Source organism: Lissotriton helveticus, chromosome 10, assembly GCF_964261635.1.
Source record: "Lissotriton helveticus chromosome 10, aLisHel1.1, whole genome shotgun sequence".
Taxonomy (NCBI): domain Eukaryota; kingdom Metazoa; phylum Chordata; class Amphibia; order Caudata; family Salamandridae; genus Lissotriton; species Lissotriton helveticus.
This window is the reverse complement of record NC_136071.1, coordinates 1,203,175,357-1,203,194,653: the sequence shown is the minus strand read 5'-3', so window position 1 is coordinate 1,203,194,653 and position 19,297 is coordinate 1,203,175,357. Positions and strand designations below refer to the sequence as shown.

The 19,297-nt window shown below is 43.2% G+C and overlaps 1 protein-coding gene across 1 annotated transcript in view; it reads left to right on the top strand.

Moving 5' to 3' along the window:
* Window positions 1–19,297, top strand: part of F8 (coagulation factor VIII) — a 289,264-nt gene that overhangs the window by 164,649 nt on the left and 105,318 nt on the right. The window contains exons 11-12 of the mRNA XM_078664066.1: window positions 1,743–1,908; window positions 12,085–12,303. Coding sequence (XP_078520192.1) covers window positions 1,743–1,908; window positions 12,085–12,303 — 385 coding nt within the window. The remainder of the gene's footprint in view (window positions 1–1,742; window positions 1,909–12,084; window positions 12,304–19,297) is intronic.

Here is a 19,297-nt window from a genome sequence, read left to right as displayed (position 1 = left end):
TTGTAGGATAGATCTGATGCCAGGAGCTAATATACCCTGTAGTAGGATTTATGCTCTGGCAGAGCCAGAGAATCAGCATCTCTGACAATACTTAGATGAAAATCTGGCATCGTGGTTCATACGTCTTTCCTATAAGTCCTTTGCAGTCCCCGGCCTCTTCGCCTCTTTTCTTCATCTCAAAGAAGGGGGTGACAACGTGCCTGCATCGACTACAGGGTGGTGAATAAGATTGCGGTTGAATACTGTTACCTGTTGCCACTTATTCCTGTACTATTGGATTAACTAAAAAGAGCTAAGCACTTCACAAAACTTGGCCTCAGGGGAGCATTCCATTGTGTGCAAGTCCGAAAGGGTGATGAATGGAAGACTGCGTTCAGGGCCATCTTTGGCGTGTTCAAATATCAGGTCATGCCCTTCGGACTTTGCAATGCCCCTGCTGCCTTACAGTATTTTATGGATCATGTTCTACAAAGCTACTTGGATGTCTTCTGTGTGATGTACATTGATAACATTCTCATAGTCTCTGACACTATGAAAACACACATTGATCATGTCAAAGATATGCTTAAATGCCTAAGAGGGAACTATCTCTTTGCAAAGCTGGAGAAATGTCAGTCTCATGCATCCAAGATTGCGTTCCTGGGTTACGTTATCAGCCCTGAAGGAATCAAGATGGACAACAACAAAGTAGCGGCCAGCACTCAGTAGAACACTCTGACAACCGTGAAACTTTTCAAAGCTTTCTCGGCTTTGCAAACATTTACGGGAGATTTATACAACATTTCTCCACTGTAGTATGACCTTTGACACAACTCCTGTGAAAAAAGGCAGCTTTTAAGTGGACAGAAGCCGAGCTAGCATTCAGTCAATTGAAAAAACAATTCATGCAGGCCCCAATATTTCGGCTTGCATGGACGTGACCTTGCCATTTCAGTTGGAAGCTGACACGTCGTATCATGCGATAGGAGGAGTCCTGTAACAACAACATCCAGTCACATCCAGAGGCACCCAGTGGCTTTTTATTCCCGGAAATGTACCCCCAGCGAACTGAACTATAGCATTACAGATAAGGAAATATTGGCCATCAAGAAAGCCTTTGAACAGTGAAGAAACTACTTGATTAGGACTCACCATATGGTCGACATCTACACTGACCATTGGAATTTCAGTTCTTGAAATTGCTAGGATCCTCAAACCACGTGAACTTCGATGGTCACTGTTCTTTTTCTGATTTAGATTTTTTTAAATAAAATATCGCCCTGGGGCACAGAATGGTAAAGCAGATGCCTTGTCTTGGACACAGGATCAAACACCTACCATACGAGAGAAACTATCTCCAAAACCACCATTAATTTTACATGAAGGCAATTCAGGGGAGGAACACGTCCTGAACATAAATGTTAATATAGGGGATCAGGAGTTCTTATCCACTGTAAAAAAAAAGCAACACAAGATATAAATAGCCATGACTGGATTTCCACAGAGAACAAGAGGAAGAAGGATCATGGCCTTCTATTTCATCAGAACGTCACACGTGCTAGGTTCAGGATATCTCAGGTTAGTGTATCTGACAACCTGTCTTTGCATGGCACGCCAGACGTTCTGGGTCTAGGAAGCCATGTTCAAAGCCTCAAGTATGACCCTCCAGAGGTTCTGTGGGGAGGGAATGCCTTTCAGATGATCCTCGGCATGGCCCCTTGGAAAGTGACTCACTATTCTGAATATATTTCTCCTTTTTGTAGGGCCCAGGGCAATGGTTGGGCAAAACCTCTCCTACTGTACAAGAAGGTGGTCTTTCGTGCCTACATGGACAGTCATTTCACAGAGCCTGTGATCCGCGGGGAACTAGACGAGCACCTTGGCATCATGGGACCATACATCCGGGCAGAGATCAATGACGTAATCATGGTGAGTCACTGTATCTTTACACTCTCTGGCAAAGACCTCTCAAATGCCCTCTGAAGATGAAGGGTAATCAAACCACCATCCTCTGGCACCCAGTGCAATGTGTGTATTGAAGGTGGCGGCTAAGATAGCAGCATGTACGTTTTGTTCCCATATCTTCTGAAGAAACAGACACTCTAGAAATAAAGGTTCCTTGTCTCTGAAACAAAAGAGGAGCAGTGGAGCCAAGCAATATACGTGTGTGAGTTTGGGAAATTTGTTTGAGTACCAATGTGATAAATTTTTTAATGAATAATTTTTATAAGAAATATATATTGGAGACCGACAGTTGTAAGGCGAGTTATCATCTAGATCTAACCATATCATCATTCAACACAAAATATTTTATTGTTGGTTCATAATTTTGTATTTTTAAATCTTCTGGATTCATTTGTAGAGAATATTCTTTATCCTACTTTGTCTTGTTTTTTGTAAGTACTTGCTCTGTACTTGTACATTCTCTCCTGATGCTTGTACTGCTGATGAATGTTTATGTAAAATAACCAGCAGGGTAGGTTGCGAAGTCCCAGGGATTGAGCAGTTGTTTGTAGGTCACATCTGGGAGGTTTCAATGTAAGTTCTTATGTCTTGGTAACCACAGGGAAGGAGAAGGGACTTGAAGCTCAATTGGAGACTTTGGGGCCTGTAGACCTAGATAAACCCTCTACTAAGGAATCCCAGGCAGACCTCCAGGGCTTGAGCATGTGCGTCTGGGTGCTGAATGGTGTATGAAGCCTTCTCCTGCTGTGACCAGAGCTTCACAACTGTGAAGTTCTTCCCTTCTCTGCTGCAGCACTTCTATGCTCCTATCCCTTTCCCTGCTTCAATGCTTCGGTTCTCCATTCCCTCTTCCTTGACGTTCCTCTAGGGCCTTGCAGCGGTTCATCGCCAGGATGATCAACAATTACCGTAGTCATAGTGCAGGCTAAACTTTCTTCTCAAACAGTTCTCAAGGAAAAGACTCAAGACTTGGCTTTTCGACTGAGCCCAATACCACCACCTGGATTACCTCACGGGTAATTAGTAGCGCTCTACAAATACTGATTGATTGATTGATTGATTGATTGGTTGATCTATCTCTAGTTCTTTCTCAGCCAAGTCCAAGATGCTGTCACCAGCACCACCGCCAAGACCTGCGTGCACTAGTTCGCTATTCCTCAGCTGTGCGTGCTCTCCACTGTAGGGATCTTTACGCTCCTTGCTCCGTTCTCTGTGGTAACCGCACTGCATCAGAAATCTCTGAGCTGCAGGCGAGCATTTGTTACTGATGTGTGTGATTCTGCACAGCACTCACATGGAGGTTGTACTATATCTGTAGACTGTGTGGAGATCTGCTTACTCAAACTGCATATGTATCTAGATAAAGATTAAAATGTAAATGTAAATCCAGTACTTGTATAGCGCACGAATCACCCCCGAAGGGGTATCTCGGCGCTGGGGGCCGTTCGGAAGATTAAGCGAGCTATTGCCCAGAGTCGCATGGTGCTGGGCAGACCCCTGCCACCGGAGCCAAGGATCGAGCCGTGATCCCCAGCATCCAGCGTCAGTCGCCCTGGCCGCGGCGCCACACCTCTTCCCAGAGGCTGCTCTCAATACTGAGCATTTCAATACACTCAGACAGCAGCGAGGAAAGCCATAGACTATTTGCAGCCTATCTACCTCAATATGTGATCCAAATGCCAGCCAATGACGTGGAGAGACACAGGGCTACGGCCACACACAGAGGCTGAGCTGGTATCATCTTCTACTATAGTTAAGGTAACAACAAATAAATCCGCAGGTGTCTCCACTGCATCTCATTGCTGACTTATTGATCTTCATTGTTCATATTCAAGCGCGCTCCTTGGACGTCTCTCACCCTCATTGACGTGATAGAAGCAGTTTTTATTCCTTTCTGTGGAAATACTTGCAATAAGTCTAACCACCGGTAATCACTTGAGGTAACATTCCAACCCGTCGTTCTTTTGCCCACCAGGTCACCTCAAATTAAAGCTCAACAAAAAAGGATATGCTGTTCCCCCAATCAGACAACGTGATAAAGGGTGAGAAGGAGGGAAGTCCTCCTTATCGGAACTGGAGTCCTCACACACCCAGCAAGCTGGGTGTCATGCTTCATCATATGGACTTGCTCCTCGTCGGGTCGGCGATGCAATACCCGATGGGCACCCATAAAGGGGCTCTTTGGCAGAGATCTTTTGCTCCTGACCTTTGGTGCGTGTGGGCCCTAAAGAACAGTGTAGATTTGGTGCAGGTTAGTAAAGTTAAAAAAGGTAGGCTAGTCCACATAAACTCTTTATTTGGCTGGTAATCCACCTTCTTAAAAACAGACTGAGTGGCCGCTCTCTGGCTCTATGGTCCAGGGGAGCTTAGCTCCTCTCCTAGCGTGTGGTCAACATGTTTCATGCATTGTGATCCCTTGCATTTCATCAGGACCTTGTGATACAATACTATCTACACTTGGTGGTGGTGGGCAATCAGGCTCCTACCTAGCACATTCCTTGGAAGCGAGCGCCAGGTCCTGCCAATCCAAGTGGTTATCTAATTATGTACCACCACCACGTGTAGATAGTATTGTATCACAAGGTCCTGATGAAATGCAAGGGATCAGTATTGACCACGATGCATGAAACATGTTGACCACACGCTAGGTGATGAGCTAAGCTCCCCTGGACCGTAGAGCCAGGGAGCGGCCACTCAGTCTGTTTTTAGGAAGGTGGATTACCAGCCCAATAAAGAGTTTATGTGGACTATCCAACCTTTTTTAACTTCACTCACCTGAACCACATCTGCACTGTTATTTAGGGCCCACACGCACCAAACAGCAGGAACAAAAGATCTCTGCCAAAGTGCTCCTTTTTTGTTGAGCATTGTTTGGGCACGTATGCTGGACCCCGTTATCAAGCCCTTGAGTCCCTCTTTGTTATTAGAGACGCCTCAAATTAAACCCAGCAATATGTAAGTCAGCCTTGGTCCTGCGCCATTAGGAACCCATCGTTCTTTTCCCCACTAACCACCGGAGTAGACCCAGTCTGTGCCATTGCAACCAATTTTAAAAAATATTTTTTCAATTTTCTCTTTTCTTAACAATAGGGAGACTCAGCCGTCAGGGTTTTAACTCGCAAATAAAAATACAAAGTATACTTTTATGTTTAATATATTTATTTATAAAAAAATGTATTTAAGTTGTTTGTAGTATTTTAAAACAAATACAAAAAATAAGAATTTCACAAAGAATACATTTACATCCTTTTTCAGTTTAAGATAGTATGACAAATTACTCAAAATAACACCCCCAGATCTGATCGAACTTTTTTAAACCCCCAACTCTTTTTGCATACTGTTGCTCAGATTTCCTAACCCTATTCATTTTCACAAACCATTCCTGAAACGTCGAAACTTGTGGTGAGCGCCAATTCTGTAATAATAGAGATCTAGCAACGGCCATTACAATGTAAATCAATTTTGCCAAATAACTTGTAAATTTACATTCTGGATCATACCCAAATAGTAACATTTTTGCATTACAGGGAATTGATATCATATAATAAGTTTTAAGAAAAACGAAACTTTCCTCCCAAAAAGACTTAATTTTAGGACAGTACGCCATAATGTGAGACCAATTAGCTTGATCGCAGTTACAGCGTCTAAAACAGATAGCGGACGTATTGTCATACATTTTGGCAATAATTACTGGTGTGCGATATAACAGCCATTTGCTAAAATAAAGCATTCAACGCCAATTGGCGCCACGTAATGAACCAAAATTAAACTGATTAATAGTTTTCCATATTTCAGTTGATAATACTAAGTTTTCCTGTGTATGCCATTTGCGTATAGCTTTAGAAGTCAGCTCATCCGACTCTGTGTCAGGCACTGTTTCCATGCCCCGGGGTTCTTCATAGGATCATTAACAAAAAGATCTAATGCTAATGAAGAAGAATTATTAATAATAATACTGGGGTCTAATTGCGTCAGAGTATTATAAATCAAAGTAATATAGGTCCCGATTAACAGAAAATTGCCGGGGATCAAACATATCATATCATTGACAGTAAACCAGGTCCCATTCACCAAAAAGTCAGCTAACGTTTTAAACCCTGCGTGGCCCCAGTTTCCGATAACTATAGGATCAATCTTAATCCTTAAAAAGGCAAAAACACCAATTAAGGGAGTTGTTAAGTGAAAGAGAGGGAGGGAATATCTCTTATGCATGGCATCTCGCCGTTTAGGGTCTTATAACGGACGAATTTGGGTGATTTCGGCACAAGCAAAGGGGATGGAATCTGAATTTCTAAGCATATTAAAGCACATTTTTTTTTATGAAAAACCCGGTACCTGGGTTTGTATTTTTAAATCTCTCTAGGTACTGCGCAAAGTAAGCGTAATAATAGCCTTTTAAATTTGGTAAAGAGAGACCTCCATATTCAATTTCTGCAGATAAAGTCCATAAGTCTATTCTAGGCGTTTTTTTTGCCCAAATAAATGTGGAAAACATAGATTCTATTCTGTAAAAAAAAGAACCAGGCAAAAAAACTGGAACAGTTGAAAATAAAAAATTAAAAAGGGGGAGTATTGACATTTGAATCAAAGCAATTCGACCAAGAATAGATAAAGGCAGAGGGTCCCAACGGGCAAACATTAAATGAACTTTCCGAATTAAAGGGACAAAATTGAGTGTATATAAGTCCTGGACGGTAGAAGAGAAAAAAGATCCCCAAGTATCTTTTAGGTTTTGAGTTGATACAACCTTGCAGATCTGTGTGTAGAACGGGGTCTGCACCCCCGCAAACCAAAATTTCCGTCATTTTTCTATTCATTCGATAGCCTCCTAAGGCTTCGAACTCTTCAAAATTTTTAAGAGCATGTGTCTGTGATATAAGGTCTGGTTTAATTAATAACATAATATCGTCTGCGTAAAGTTTTATCTTGGCCATGGAAGTAACCGGCGGAGCGATCTGGACACAGTTCCTAATAGCTACAGCGAGTGGTTCAATAAAAAAAGCAAAAAGAATAGGAGACAGGGGGCAACCTTGCCTGGTGCCCCTTTGAACTACAATCGAACCAACTGAAAATTTGTTAATGATTATATTGGCTATGGCACCTGTGTACAAATTCTGTATCAAATTAATGATATGTTGTGGAATAGCAAACTTTCTTAAAATAAAAAAAAGTGTGTCCCATACCACTACATACCATGCGTCTAATAATAATACTAAAGCCTGTACCCCGCGTGACTCAAAATATTCTAATGCCTCAGTTAAAAAATTTATATTGTAAATAATTGTCTACCTATAATAAAGCCGTTTTGGTCGGGATGGATCAGCTCCGTCGTAAAATTATTGAAACGAAGTGAAAGCAATTTAGTGGTAATTTTATAATCTGAATTTAGTAAAGTAATTGGCCTATATGAGTTCGGATCCTTGGGTTCTTTCCCCTTTTTCAGGAAACTAACAACTGTACCTTCATGGAATGATTCAGGAACTTGCCCACCATCAAGCATTGAATTTAATAGTGACAGAAACAAATCACAAAAAGAGCTAAAGAAAACTTTAAAATTTTTTGAAGGAAGGCCATCAGGGCCACAGGCCTTGCCCGATGGAAGGTACTTTACCACTGATTCCAATTCTGCCTTAGAAAATGCTCTTTGCATAATCAATTGATCATCTAAGGATAGACTAGGAATTGCGTGTCGTCCCAGAAAATCAGACAAGTTTTGATGGTCGATGAAGTGTTGTGTACTATAGATTCGGTCATAATGATGGAGCATAATAGAATTTATTTCAGCCTGAACTGATGTATCGACATGAGTGACGGGGTCTTTTAAAGAATTAATCATATTTGAAGCCGCCTGTTCTTTCACTTGCCAGGCTAAAAATTTCCCAGTAAAATTACTTTCTTCGTAAACTTTTTGAGATTGTTTACGAAAGACCACTAAGCTCACGTTTGGCCTCACTCAGTTGTTTTAGAACATTACAAGTTGGATTACGATGTTGTCGTGTTGTTAGGTCCTGAATTTTTTGAAGCAAAGAATTCCTAATGTTTTTCACAACAGACCACTCAGCCGCGTCTTTACTAATAATTATGCCCCGTATAAAGGCATTTAAAGAATCCCAAATAATATGGAGAGGAGCCGTACCTGTATTTCGAACAATATATTCCACAATCTCTAATTTTAATGCAGAGACCCAATTTATATCCTTTAAATACATTTTATTAAACATCCATCTTTTTGAGACATTAATATTCTCTTCAAGGTCAAAATTAATCACCACCATAGCATGATCTGAAAAACCATTGTGATAGAATTTCTGAGAGCTGAATTTAAGCTGTCTAGAGGCAAGAAAAAACATCTATACGGGAGGAGGATTTAAACCTGCCTGACCAACAGGTAAAATCCTTTTTCCGTGGATTTCTCATACGCCATGGGTCACACAATCCGAATGTTGATATGTAATTTAGCATAGTCCTAAAATATTTAGGTTTGGACTGTCTTTTGGAAGATGTAGTAGAATCTAAATTGGGGTTCATAAGTATATTAAAATCGCCACCTATAACGATGTCCCCACCTACCAATAACAGGGATTGAAACAGACCATCGTAAATCTGAGGATTATCTTCTATAGGAGCGTGGAAACAGACAAAGGTAATTGGGCGATGATGAGTTTTAAAATTACACAAAACCCAACACCAACGACCCAAAACATCTCTTTCCGTCTGAATAATTTCAGTCTCCAAATTTTTATTCAAAAAGAGAGCAACTCCCCGTTGTGAACTCATGGCGCACGAAAAACCCCGGAAGGAAGCCCAGGTTTTAGACATCTTGAAATCCTCTTTTTTAGAAGCAATAATATGAGTCTCCTGTAACATTACAACTAACATTACAACTGTGGGATTCTCAGTCTTAATCCAAGACTCTATAGCTCGCATTTTTTTACCATTATTCAGACCATTCACGTTAAACGATATTAATTTCAACCCCCTATTAACCGACATGATACATGATTTACTGCAGAAAACAATACAAAAATCTTAATCGCATAATACCAAATTTTGCATATACTAATGTACCTGAAAAATACTATTTTGCAAAAACCAATCCAACTGCAAGCAACTTCAGTCTTTTCAATTTTTACCCCCAAAATCCCCACCCCCAGCTTCACCTGTGTCTTCTTGCTGTCCTTACCCACGCAGGCCACTGAGTCTCTTCCCCTATCCTAGAGGTGTCTTGATGTAACACCCCGTAGCCTCCCAGCATCCCCCCCCTGACCACCTACCACCCCTCCTCGACATTAATTAACTATTTTTAGCCGGGCGACATTTTACTAAGCAGATCCTGTGCTTCTTCCACATCGGTCAGCAAATAAAATTTGCCTTTAATCAGCACCTTGAGTTTTGACTGTTGTGCGATTGAGGCCTGAGCTCCCTTGGCCTTAAACAAATGTAATATTTTAACGAACTCTTTTCTGCGGCGGGCCGCAGCCGCAGACATGTCCGAAAATATCTGACATTTGGTAGTTGCATTCGCTGCGAATTGGCCTTGTTTAATGGCCCTAGATAGAATTGTCTCTTTTATACGAATGTCAGCAAAATTTAACAAAATAGTACGAGGGAGAGCAGAATTAGGGAATGGCTGAGCGGGTACCCGATGGGCTCATGTGATCGTCAGATCGCCTTTAAACTCCGGTATAACTTCATGTAGCAAAAAAGAGGAGACCCATTTGATCATATCAGACCCCTCAATTTTTTCAGGAACCCCAACTATTCTAAGGTTTGATCTACGATTGAAGTTTTCAAGTTCATCAAGCTTAACTTCCAAGGCCTTAGATGTTTTAGAAGCACTTTTACCATCCTTTTTAACCGTAGTCATCTCATCCTCTAGGACTGAAATCCTAGCTTTGGCTTCCTGAAGACGGGGGGGAAGAGTGGATACAAGATCCTCAATTTTGTCCAGACGATTCTGAATCCCGACCAGCTCAGCCCTTTGAAACTGTTTAACTTCTCATATCTCATCTAATATCAAGTTTACCATGTCTTTGACTGACAATTGCAATGTTCCAACAGTCTGAGTAGTTTTAGAGTCCATAGGTAGAATAGGGCATAGTGCTCCCGCCCTTTCAGTTATACTGGGTGTCGTGTGAGTAAGGGCTGAATTCGCCAGATTATCTATATTATGCTTTGAAGTTGCTGCCATCTCTCCCAAAGAAGGTGCTGCCTTTAGGATTGAAGGATAGATCAATGGTATGTCAGTATATAGCAATAATGCGTCAGTCTGCAGTGGCGTGGTGTCAGAAACAGCAATTGCTGGAGCTGGACCAAGGCCTAAGTCTGAAATAGTTATAGTAGAGCTGTTAACAACTAAAGAATTAGCCTTGGTTTCAAATAGAGGAAACTGTTTCAATGGCTTATTAGTAGCCATAATAGTTTTGTGTAGGAGTTTGCGCCAAATTGTGGCTAGAAGCGCCCGCCTGCATTGTTTCAACTGAAATATTACCGTCCAAAGTCTCTCGGTGTACTTCTAAAGTACTGATATTCCCAAATGTCTCTTCCCCAGAGGTCACAGAGGAGTCCTCCTCCTTACCTTCCTGGGCGGCTAATTTGGCTGCTGCTTCTTCTTTAGCTTGGAGGCGACGGGCTCTTGCTCGTACTCCTGTGAGTTTGCCCATTAAAACGGCGAACTGCCGGCTCTGCTCCGTTCTTTATTTCTGTTGAGAATCAATGTAGAATCCCGCTGAAAGAGGTGGGAGATGGGAAATGGAGTCTGCTTTAACACAACAACTGCTGAGCAGAAACAAAAAGTTCTTCGGGCACCTCAAAAGCTGATTCTTCACTCAGAGCACTCAGAGCAGATACACTGAGCATGAAACTCTCCCAATCTCCAATCGCCGGCAAGACGACAGGTGTAATGATATCTACTTCGGTGCATCCAACGAGGCATCAAACGAGGCAGATACACTGAGCGTGAAACTCTCCAATCTCCAATCGCTGGAAAACAATGACAGGAGTAATGCTACCCACTCCGGTGCCTCAAACGAGGCGGCACCAACAGAGAATATAGCGCCCACTGAGCCAAGCCCTCCGCCGAGGAATCAGCCCCGCCTCAGCGCGGGAAAGAAAGAAGTCAGTATTCTCCGCTGCCGACGGAGCGTTTCACTCCCGTTTCCGACTACAAAACGTTTTTTCAGAGCTTCCGAGCCCCAAGCACCACACTACTTCGGCACCGCAGCAACCCCAGCAGCCGGTCCATTAAACTAGCAGCCCCTTAGAGAAAGCCTCTGGAAAACCAGCCGAGAGCAACAGGAACGCCGTCAGGAACGCCATCCGGAATCCGCCATCACTATCGCGTTCATGGTAGGAGGGGCATGGATCAAGGGTGGGACACGCAGGTGCTACGTGGAGGCGTGGAACTCCACCGTAGCGGCAGAACACCTTTTATGTTTAATATTAATGTAAGTTCATTTTTCATATTTATTTTATATGTAGAACATCTTCTAAAAAAGGCTGGCCCACTATTAACTTAATTTGGAAATAAATCTTCCCTTAATAAAAGTATATTAAATTACAAATATTTGTCTAAATGCTACCGACCTGTAGCACCAGTTCTCCATATTGAGCATCATACTTTATTGATAAATGACCCCCCCTCCTACTGGGATTTTGAGCTATCCCTATCTTTCAAGATTATCACAACACACTGAGAAAGCACCTGCCACATGCTAGGACTCTGCAGTTCCTCCTTTATAAGACATGATGTGAACAGTTGCCTTTCCTCTTTTTTCCTAAAATGAAGATAAAATGTAACTTGTTTTCTTTTAGAGGGGGTTGTTTTTTATCATTGGAGAGATGCAAGTCTCTGTGTGGAGGAAGTGATGTGGGTCTGGCACATCAGCAAACATTTTCTAACATTTTAAATGTAATAGGGATCATCTTGGTGGAAAGTAGGGTTGCCATTAAGTGACCTTTTATTCGCCAGGGTCTTTCACACCAGGCTGTTTCATTAAACCTTGAGTATGTTCTTTTTCCTGCCTTTTCCTGACCCCTATGTTCACTTCCTGCCTGATGCCATGTTGTCCTCTCCAGAATCATAGTGTTGCTTCCTTTTCTTGAACCCTACATTTACGCTTTGCTTACGCTACTCCTCAGGTGCACTTCAAGAACTTGGCGTCTAGGCCCTACTCGTTCTATTCGAACCTGATGCCGTTCGATGGGAGTTTGGATGAAGATGAGGATGAAGTTCAGACCCCCTACCAGGTGATGCCTCAGGAGACCAGGAAGTACACCGGGAAGGTGTCTGAGCAGATGGGGCCAACCGAGAACGGCTTTGCCTGCAGGGCCTGGGCGTACTTCTCCAATGTCAACATGGTAAGTGAGAACTACGGTGATGCTACTCTCACAACCATTGGCCATCTACACTTTCGTAGCCTCCTTTGTCCAGGCGCGATTACAAGGCCTTTGTCAAATGTTTTACTGCAACTACTTTACTCCATCCCCCCATGCCTGCTACATTTGATGGACCACAGGTGCTGACTCCACACCTGCTTCCTTCTGTGAGTGTTGTGGTATATAAATAAATAATACCGGATCTAGGTTTGACTGGACATAGCAATAACAGATAGCTCAATAAATAAGAGTCAAGATTCGAGGTAGTAGGAGTTTGCAGGTTTAATACAGCATAAAGGACAGGAACAGGACAACCTGCACAGAATAGGATGGCAGAGCCCGGCAGCTGCCGGGGCTGGATCTGGGATGAGCGCGCACTAACTTTAATAACAGTACACAAGCATATATACTAAAACAGTTGCATTACAATACATACGATAGGCGGAGCAGTGGGTGTGGTCAATAGCAGTCGCGAAAGATAAGGGTGAAAGTAGGTGTAACAGGAGGCGTATACATAGACATGTGATGTAAACGTAACAGAATATGTCATAAATGGGGCGGAAACATGGAGGGGGCTACCTAAGGAGCCGGGACCTCTAACCTAATAGTGCGCGCAAAACTAACAATGACGTGTTACTAGGAGAAGCTGGGGGCTATGACTTCTGCGCTAGGAGCAGAGACTGAAGTCTGGAGAGTCAGGGCGACATGTACCTAAACAATATCTAGTATCTGATGTTTAGAGAACATGTTGATATAAACTAAAAGTTATCGGGGTAAAGGCTAACAGACTCTAAGACTGGTGCATGCATTATTCTACATGTAGTGCGTGTTGAAGAATATGAAATGACCATTAATACAGTATTTCTCTTACATGGAGACGTAAAGGCTAGACGATGACTGAAACTATTGATGCGATTCAGTAGTTTAGGAATGCAGAGAAGGAGGGCTGGACTGATAACTAGAATCATAACATACTCTTGGCAGACTCAGAGGCAGAGCCAGGCCGAGCCGGGCACTGTGAGGCAGGAAGTAAGTGAAGGGTCAGGAACACAGGTGGGGGCTGTATCGCTCCTCAGCGAGGGCTCAGGAGACAGGAGCTGAATCTGGTGTCCGGGCCCTTTTGAGGCCTAGAAACGGGGACTTTACAATGAAATAACGTGCACACTGGGAAACGTGGCAACGTAACTTTACATAGGCCTAATACTCGTAGCTTTCACGAGAACTGGAAACTGGCATACTAGAGATGGACACAACTGTAATTGCGTCTTTAATCAAACATGGGGATACATATGCATATTAATCATGCACATATAACATAAGATGGGGGACACGTAGGGACACAGAACATGGCAAAATTTACTTTTCCACATTCCCTCCTTGTCACTACGTTTCCATCAGGAAACATCAATATTCATGATACCATCTATCATTTCATACAGTATCATTTGCTCGTCTCGAATTTTCTTGGAACGGGATTTAGAACGGGACTTGGGACTAGGAATACAAGAGGTAGCACAAATGCCACAAATCGCAGGGCCACATTGTATACAGAGGCAGCAACTGAATATGATCGCTACTGCAATACCTAGAAAGGACAATACTTTCCATCCCCAGGCGGAAATCATATTCCAGAACCAACCGGACCATGTCCAGGTGCCTGGATCTTGGTGTAACATATGGGCAATTTTATGGAGTCTGGTTATAGCTGAATAAACAGACGGCGCGTTATTAGGAATGAAAATGCAGCAACTAGATCCGATGACTCTACATGCCCCGCCCCTATCGGCCAGTACGACGTCAAGGACGAGACGATTCTGGAGCACGACAATTCTCATAAAGGATTGCTCCTCGGTTAAGTTACTTAGAGCAGAAGTAGTCTCAATCACTACTGCTTCAAGTGTTCTGGTTAATCTACGTATCAGTTTACTATTCACAACAGTACCTAAATAGGGAAATACACCTTTATTGATATCTATATATTGTTCTAGAGCAGTTTCAGTATAATCGACAATCGGGAGGTCTCTCTTGTGTCTAGTATGTACTAAGTGGGAATTCCTGTGGTAGTCAGGTGGGGCTAAAAAAACTGGTGGCAGTAGGAAGGCAATGTAACAGGTTCCCTCCCAATCGAGGGGCATACGAACATATGCGGTCTGACCACAAACAAAATAAGAATGACGTGAAGCTTTGAAAATAGATTTCCCACTGTCACTATACTTGACAATAGTAGTACAATCACTATGTCCTACATGTACGGAACCATTCTTTCGGACACATAATTCGCCTTTGACTGGTAATACTGACATAGCAGGTAAGTCTGGAGTAGTATCAGACTGAACATTCAGGACCATAAAATTCGAAGAATAATTACCTAAATTATAAACTTCATTTTCTAGATCTAACCCTGTTCTGTGGGGAAGACCTTGCTTGTCTGGAAAACATGTACTGTTAAGAAAAGACATATCTGTTGAGGATGACGTTAACGTGGACCATGCTCCACACGAACCATTATGGGAAAACGGATAAGGAAACAGTGGCAGAACTCCCTTCGGTGTCTGGAAAGGGGGGAGTCGACCACACACCCAACAATTAGTGGCATTGCTGGTCTGGTGTGAATAATGTAACATGCGGATAAAGGAATTATTACGCATAGCAAGACGATAAGATAGTTCATGAGGAGGCAGATCACTAAACGTGTGCTCTACTGTAACAATAGAAGACTTATTTACATGAGAAACTGGAAAACACAAATAAAATGCATAACCTGTGCAGGTAGTCATAAGGCTGAAAAACAATATGAAACTTAGAAAAACGATACATCGGATTGAGTTTTGACTAACTCTCTCACTATGGGGGTCTATTTTATACATGTCAGAAACCGGTCTAACCGTTTCACCTAGGGGAGGACTTAGACAATCAAACTGGCTGACTTATTTTACTAGACCTTAATTTTAGCTTGTACTCCTGCTGCGGAGTTTTCTCTAACAGGGAGGAATCTGTATCATTGTCTTTTGCGGGACAGTCCTTAAGAATAGTACTTTGGCAATCCTTAAAATCCTCGGGAATGTTCTTGGAAACAGTCTTTAATCCATAAAACTTTTTCACGTGAGACAGGTGGACCCAGCCCTTCCTGCCTTCCAGCTTGACGGCAGTACGGGTGGCCAGGAGGACCTGTTTTGGCTCCTTCCAGCGAGGCTCCAGCGGACTTGAACGATCAAAGTTCCTGACAAGAACCAAACATCCAGGAACGATGTCATGCGGTGCCACCTCGGTATTGTCTGGAAATGCGGCAGAAACCTGTGAACGACAAGAGTGTAGGGCAGACATCAAGGAAGCTAGGTAATCTGTCAGCATATTACTTGAAACATCGGTAATACTTCGGGGTCTAGGTGTACCCCACATATTAGGGGGGCGGCCGAATACGACCTCGTACGGGGACAGACCTGATCTGGAATGTGCGACCATGCGCATATAAAACAGAGCGACTGGCAGAGCTACTAGCCAGTCTACACCTTTTTCTTGACAGACTTTGGCAATACGGATTTTCAGGGTCTGATTATGTCTCTCTACGAGACCGGCTGCTTCTGGATGGCGTACACAATGGAACTTCCACCGGTACCCTAACAACAGGGAGATGTGTTTCATAAGCTCAGATGAGAATGGCTGGCCGTTATCAGAATATACGACTCTAGGGAGTCCGTAGCGGGGGAAGAATTCACGAACCAACTGCTTGGCAGTGGTCGTGGCTGTGTAATCTGGGACTGGATATGCTTCTGTCCACCTGGACAAAGCGCATACAACTACAAGGACATACTTGAAACCTCGACATCGCTCCATCTGAATATAATCCATCTGGAGGACTTCAAAAGGGTGGTCAGGGGGCTGGAATCCACCTTGTTCCACCGGGACACTTTTACCTGGATTGAACTGGCAACATATCATACAGGTACGGACTTTCTGCTTGGCTGCAGCTCGTAAATGCTTGTTGAACCAAATGTTCTGGATACTGTCTAACATAGCTTTTTCTCCTAAATGTGCTGGACTATGTGCGGTATTGATAATGACTTGAACCATTGAGTCGGGGAGAAACCATGTGGCTCTACCCTTCGTTACCCAACCCTGATCTGTCTGGACCCCTCCTTGTTCGGACCATTTCTTGATTTCATCGGGAGTAGCATGTAACTGGATATCTATGACATCTTGAGTAGGGTCCTTAACTGTCATACAGGTAGTCGGAGCTGGAGTATGTGTCTGTGTCGGATTAACTGAAATGTCTGGAGTCTGTGCTGTAAGCTTGGCTGTGCGATCTGCTAGATCATTACCTTGAGAAATAATGTCAGTAACTTTCGTATGTGCTTTGCATTTCATGATAGCAATAGATGTCGGTAAGTGTATGGCATCTAACAGAGCTTGAATAAGGAGACCATGCTGAATCTTGGTTCCATGAGAAGTCATGAAACCTCTCTCCTGCCAGAGCACTCCAAAGTCGTGTACGACTCCGAATGCGTAGCGTGAATCTGTATAAACATTAACTTTCAGGTTCTTGGCGTGTATGCAGGCTTGTGTCAGAGCAACTAGCTCTGCTGCTTGGGCAGACAGGGTGTCAATACAGTGTGTTTCTATAACTTCAGTGTCAGTAGTCACTGCATACGCGGCTACTAGTTCTCCTGTACTTGTTCTCATACATGAACCATCCACATAAAGTGTCAGGTCGGGATCTGGTAATGGAATATCTGTCAGATCTTGTCTTGGCTTTGTCATAATATTAACTACTTCCACACAGTCGTGTGTGGCAGGATTCGAAATAACTGACGGTAATAGTGTAGCAGGATTTAGAACGTTGCAGCGTCTGATTTCTATGTGTGGCTGGAACAGTGTCAGTTCATAACCTGTTAAACGTGCAATTGTCAAGTGCTGAGTCTGTGTTCGATTTAAAAGAACTTCCACGGAGTGTGGAACTTGTACTGTCAAGGAATGTCCTAATACTATGGAATCACTTTGTCTGATAGCTAGTGCTGTGGCTGCAACTGACTTGAGGCACGCAGGCAGAGCCTGGGCTACAGGATCTAGTGTGCTCGAAAAATAAGCACAGGGCTTGTATTGTCCTGCTTGATCTTGTGTGAGAACAGATAATGCTGTACCTTCGCGTTCTGTGACGAAAAGTGTAAAAGGCTTACTGTAGTTCGGTGTAGCTAGAACTGGAGCTTGGCATAAAGCTTTCTTCAACTCATTGAAACTAAGTGTATGTTCAGATGTCCAAGGGAGGACAGTCGATACGGCTGCCTCCTGTGTCGTTAACTGTATCAGTGGTTTAGCTAGAAATGCATACTGAGGAATCCATTGTCTGCAGTAAGAAGTAAGGCCGATAAAAGCACGTACCTCCTTCTGTGTCTTGGGCTGAGGAAGACTCGCTATTAACTGGATACGGTCTGGTGTCAACTGCCTACCCCACTTGGACAGTAAGTGGCCTAAGTAGATCACTTGCTGGACACAGAATTGAAGCTTCGAAGGGGACACCTTGTGCCCCATCTAGGCTAAGAAATACAAGACTGTAAGTGATGCTCGCTCGCAAGCACGTTCAGAACGGGCTGTGATCAGTAGATCATCGACATACTGGAGCAGGGCAGTGTCTGTTGGCATGTGAATGTTGTCTAGTTGTCTCTTAAGTGCTTGACTGTAAATGCTAGGACTTTCTGTGAAACCTTGAGGAGCTCGTGTGAACATATAGCTCCTTCCATTTAAACAAAATCCGAAAAGAAACTGGCTGTCTGGATGAATGGGGACGCTGAAAAACGCGTTCTTGAGGTCTATGACTGTAAAAAATGAGGCTTTGGAATCAATAGCTGTCAATAGGGAAGAGATATCTGGGACAACTGGGTACTGGGGAATAATACATTTATTGAGTTCTCGAAGGTCAATCACTAATCGATATACTGGGGGTGCATTTGGATCAGTACGTTTCATGACTGGAATGATCGGAGAATTACATACATTGGAGTCAGTTTCTACAACTACTCCTTGAGCCATGAGCTCGTCAATAATTTTGGATAAGGCTGCTACAGCCTCAGGTGGTAATCTGTACTGTCTGATTCGTGGTAACACTACACCTGGTTTGAGAGTCACACGATGGGGTGTGATTTGCATAAGACCTACATCAGTTGGACCTTGCGCCCACAGATGCTGCGGAACATTGGACAATCTTGGATCAAAATCTCGTAATACATAGTGACCCTTGAAGTCACGTAGAAACAGTCGTATTCCCTCGGGGGAACAGCAAATAACTGCACCTAATTCTTTCAGTGTTCTAATACCTAACAGATTTTCTGGACATGACTTCGATCAGTAGTGCGGGACAATGGACCTACTTCTAGAGTAACTGGCTTAGATATCTCGTTTACAATAGGCTTTCCTGAAAATCCAAGGGAAACATTTCTAGAGCCTGAGAGCGGAGCCCCTGGAACTTCGGCGTGACTGATGGTGGTCCTACTTGCCCCTGTATCAATCAGAAACTTTCTGTCTTTCCCTAGTACTTGACTGTGAACATAGGGACCTTCTTGATCTACAGGAATCTCGATGAGAGGCAAGCCTACCGCCCTCTCTAGGCTGTTTCATGAGTACTGTTGGTACTCTGGATACTCAGACTGTGCATACTGGTACATCTGCTGTGTAACATGCTGTGTTGCAGCAATAGGCTGCGGTGCTGGAACTGTCTGTTGTGCATTCTGTGGCTGAGAAGTCTGTGAAACTTGTTCTTGTCTAGGCGGACGTGGTCTTTCTTTAGTCTTACCAATAGCTATATTGTGTTTCAGGACTGCACACTCGTTTATGAAATGACCTGGCTGTTTACAATAATTGCATGTCCCTTTAACGGGAGCTGCAGGATGACTGGCTTGATTCGGACCCCTCTTCTGACTGTCCTGAGGAACAGATTGTGCAACTAGTACTTTCATTTTCGTGTCTTTCATACGTTTTCTCTCGT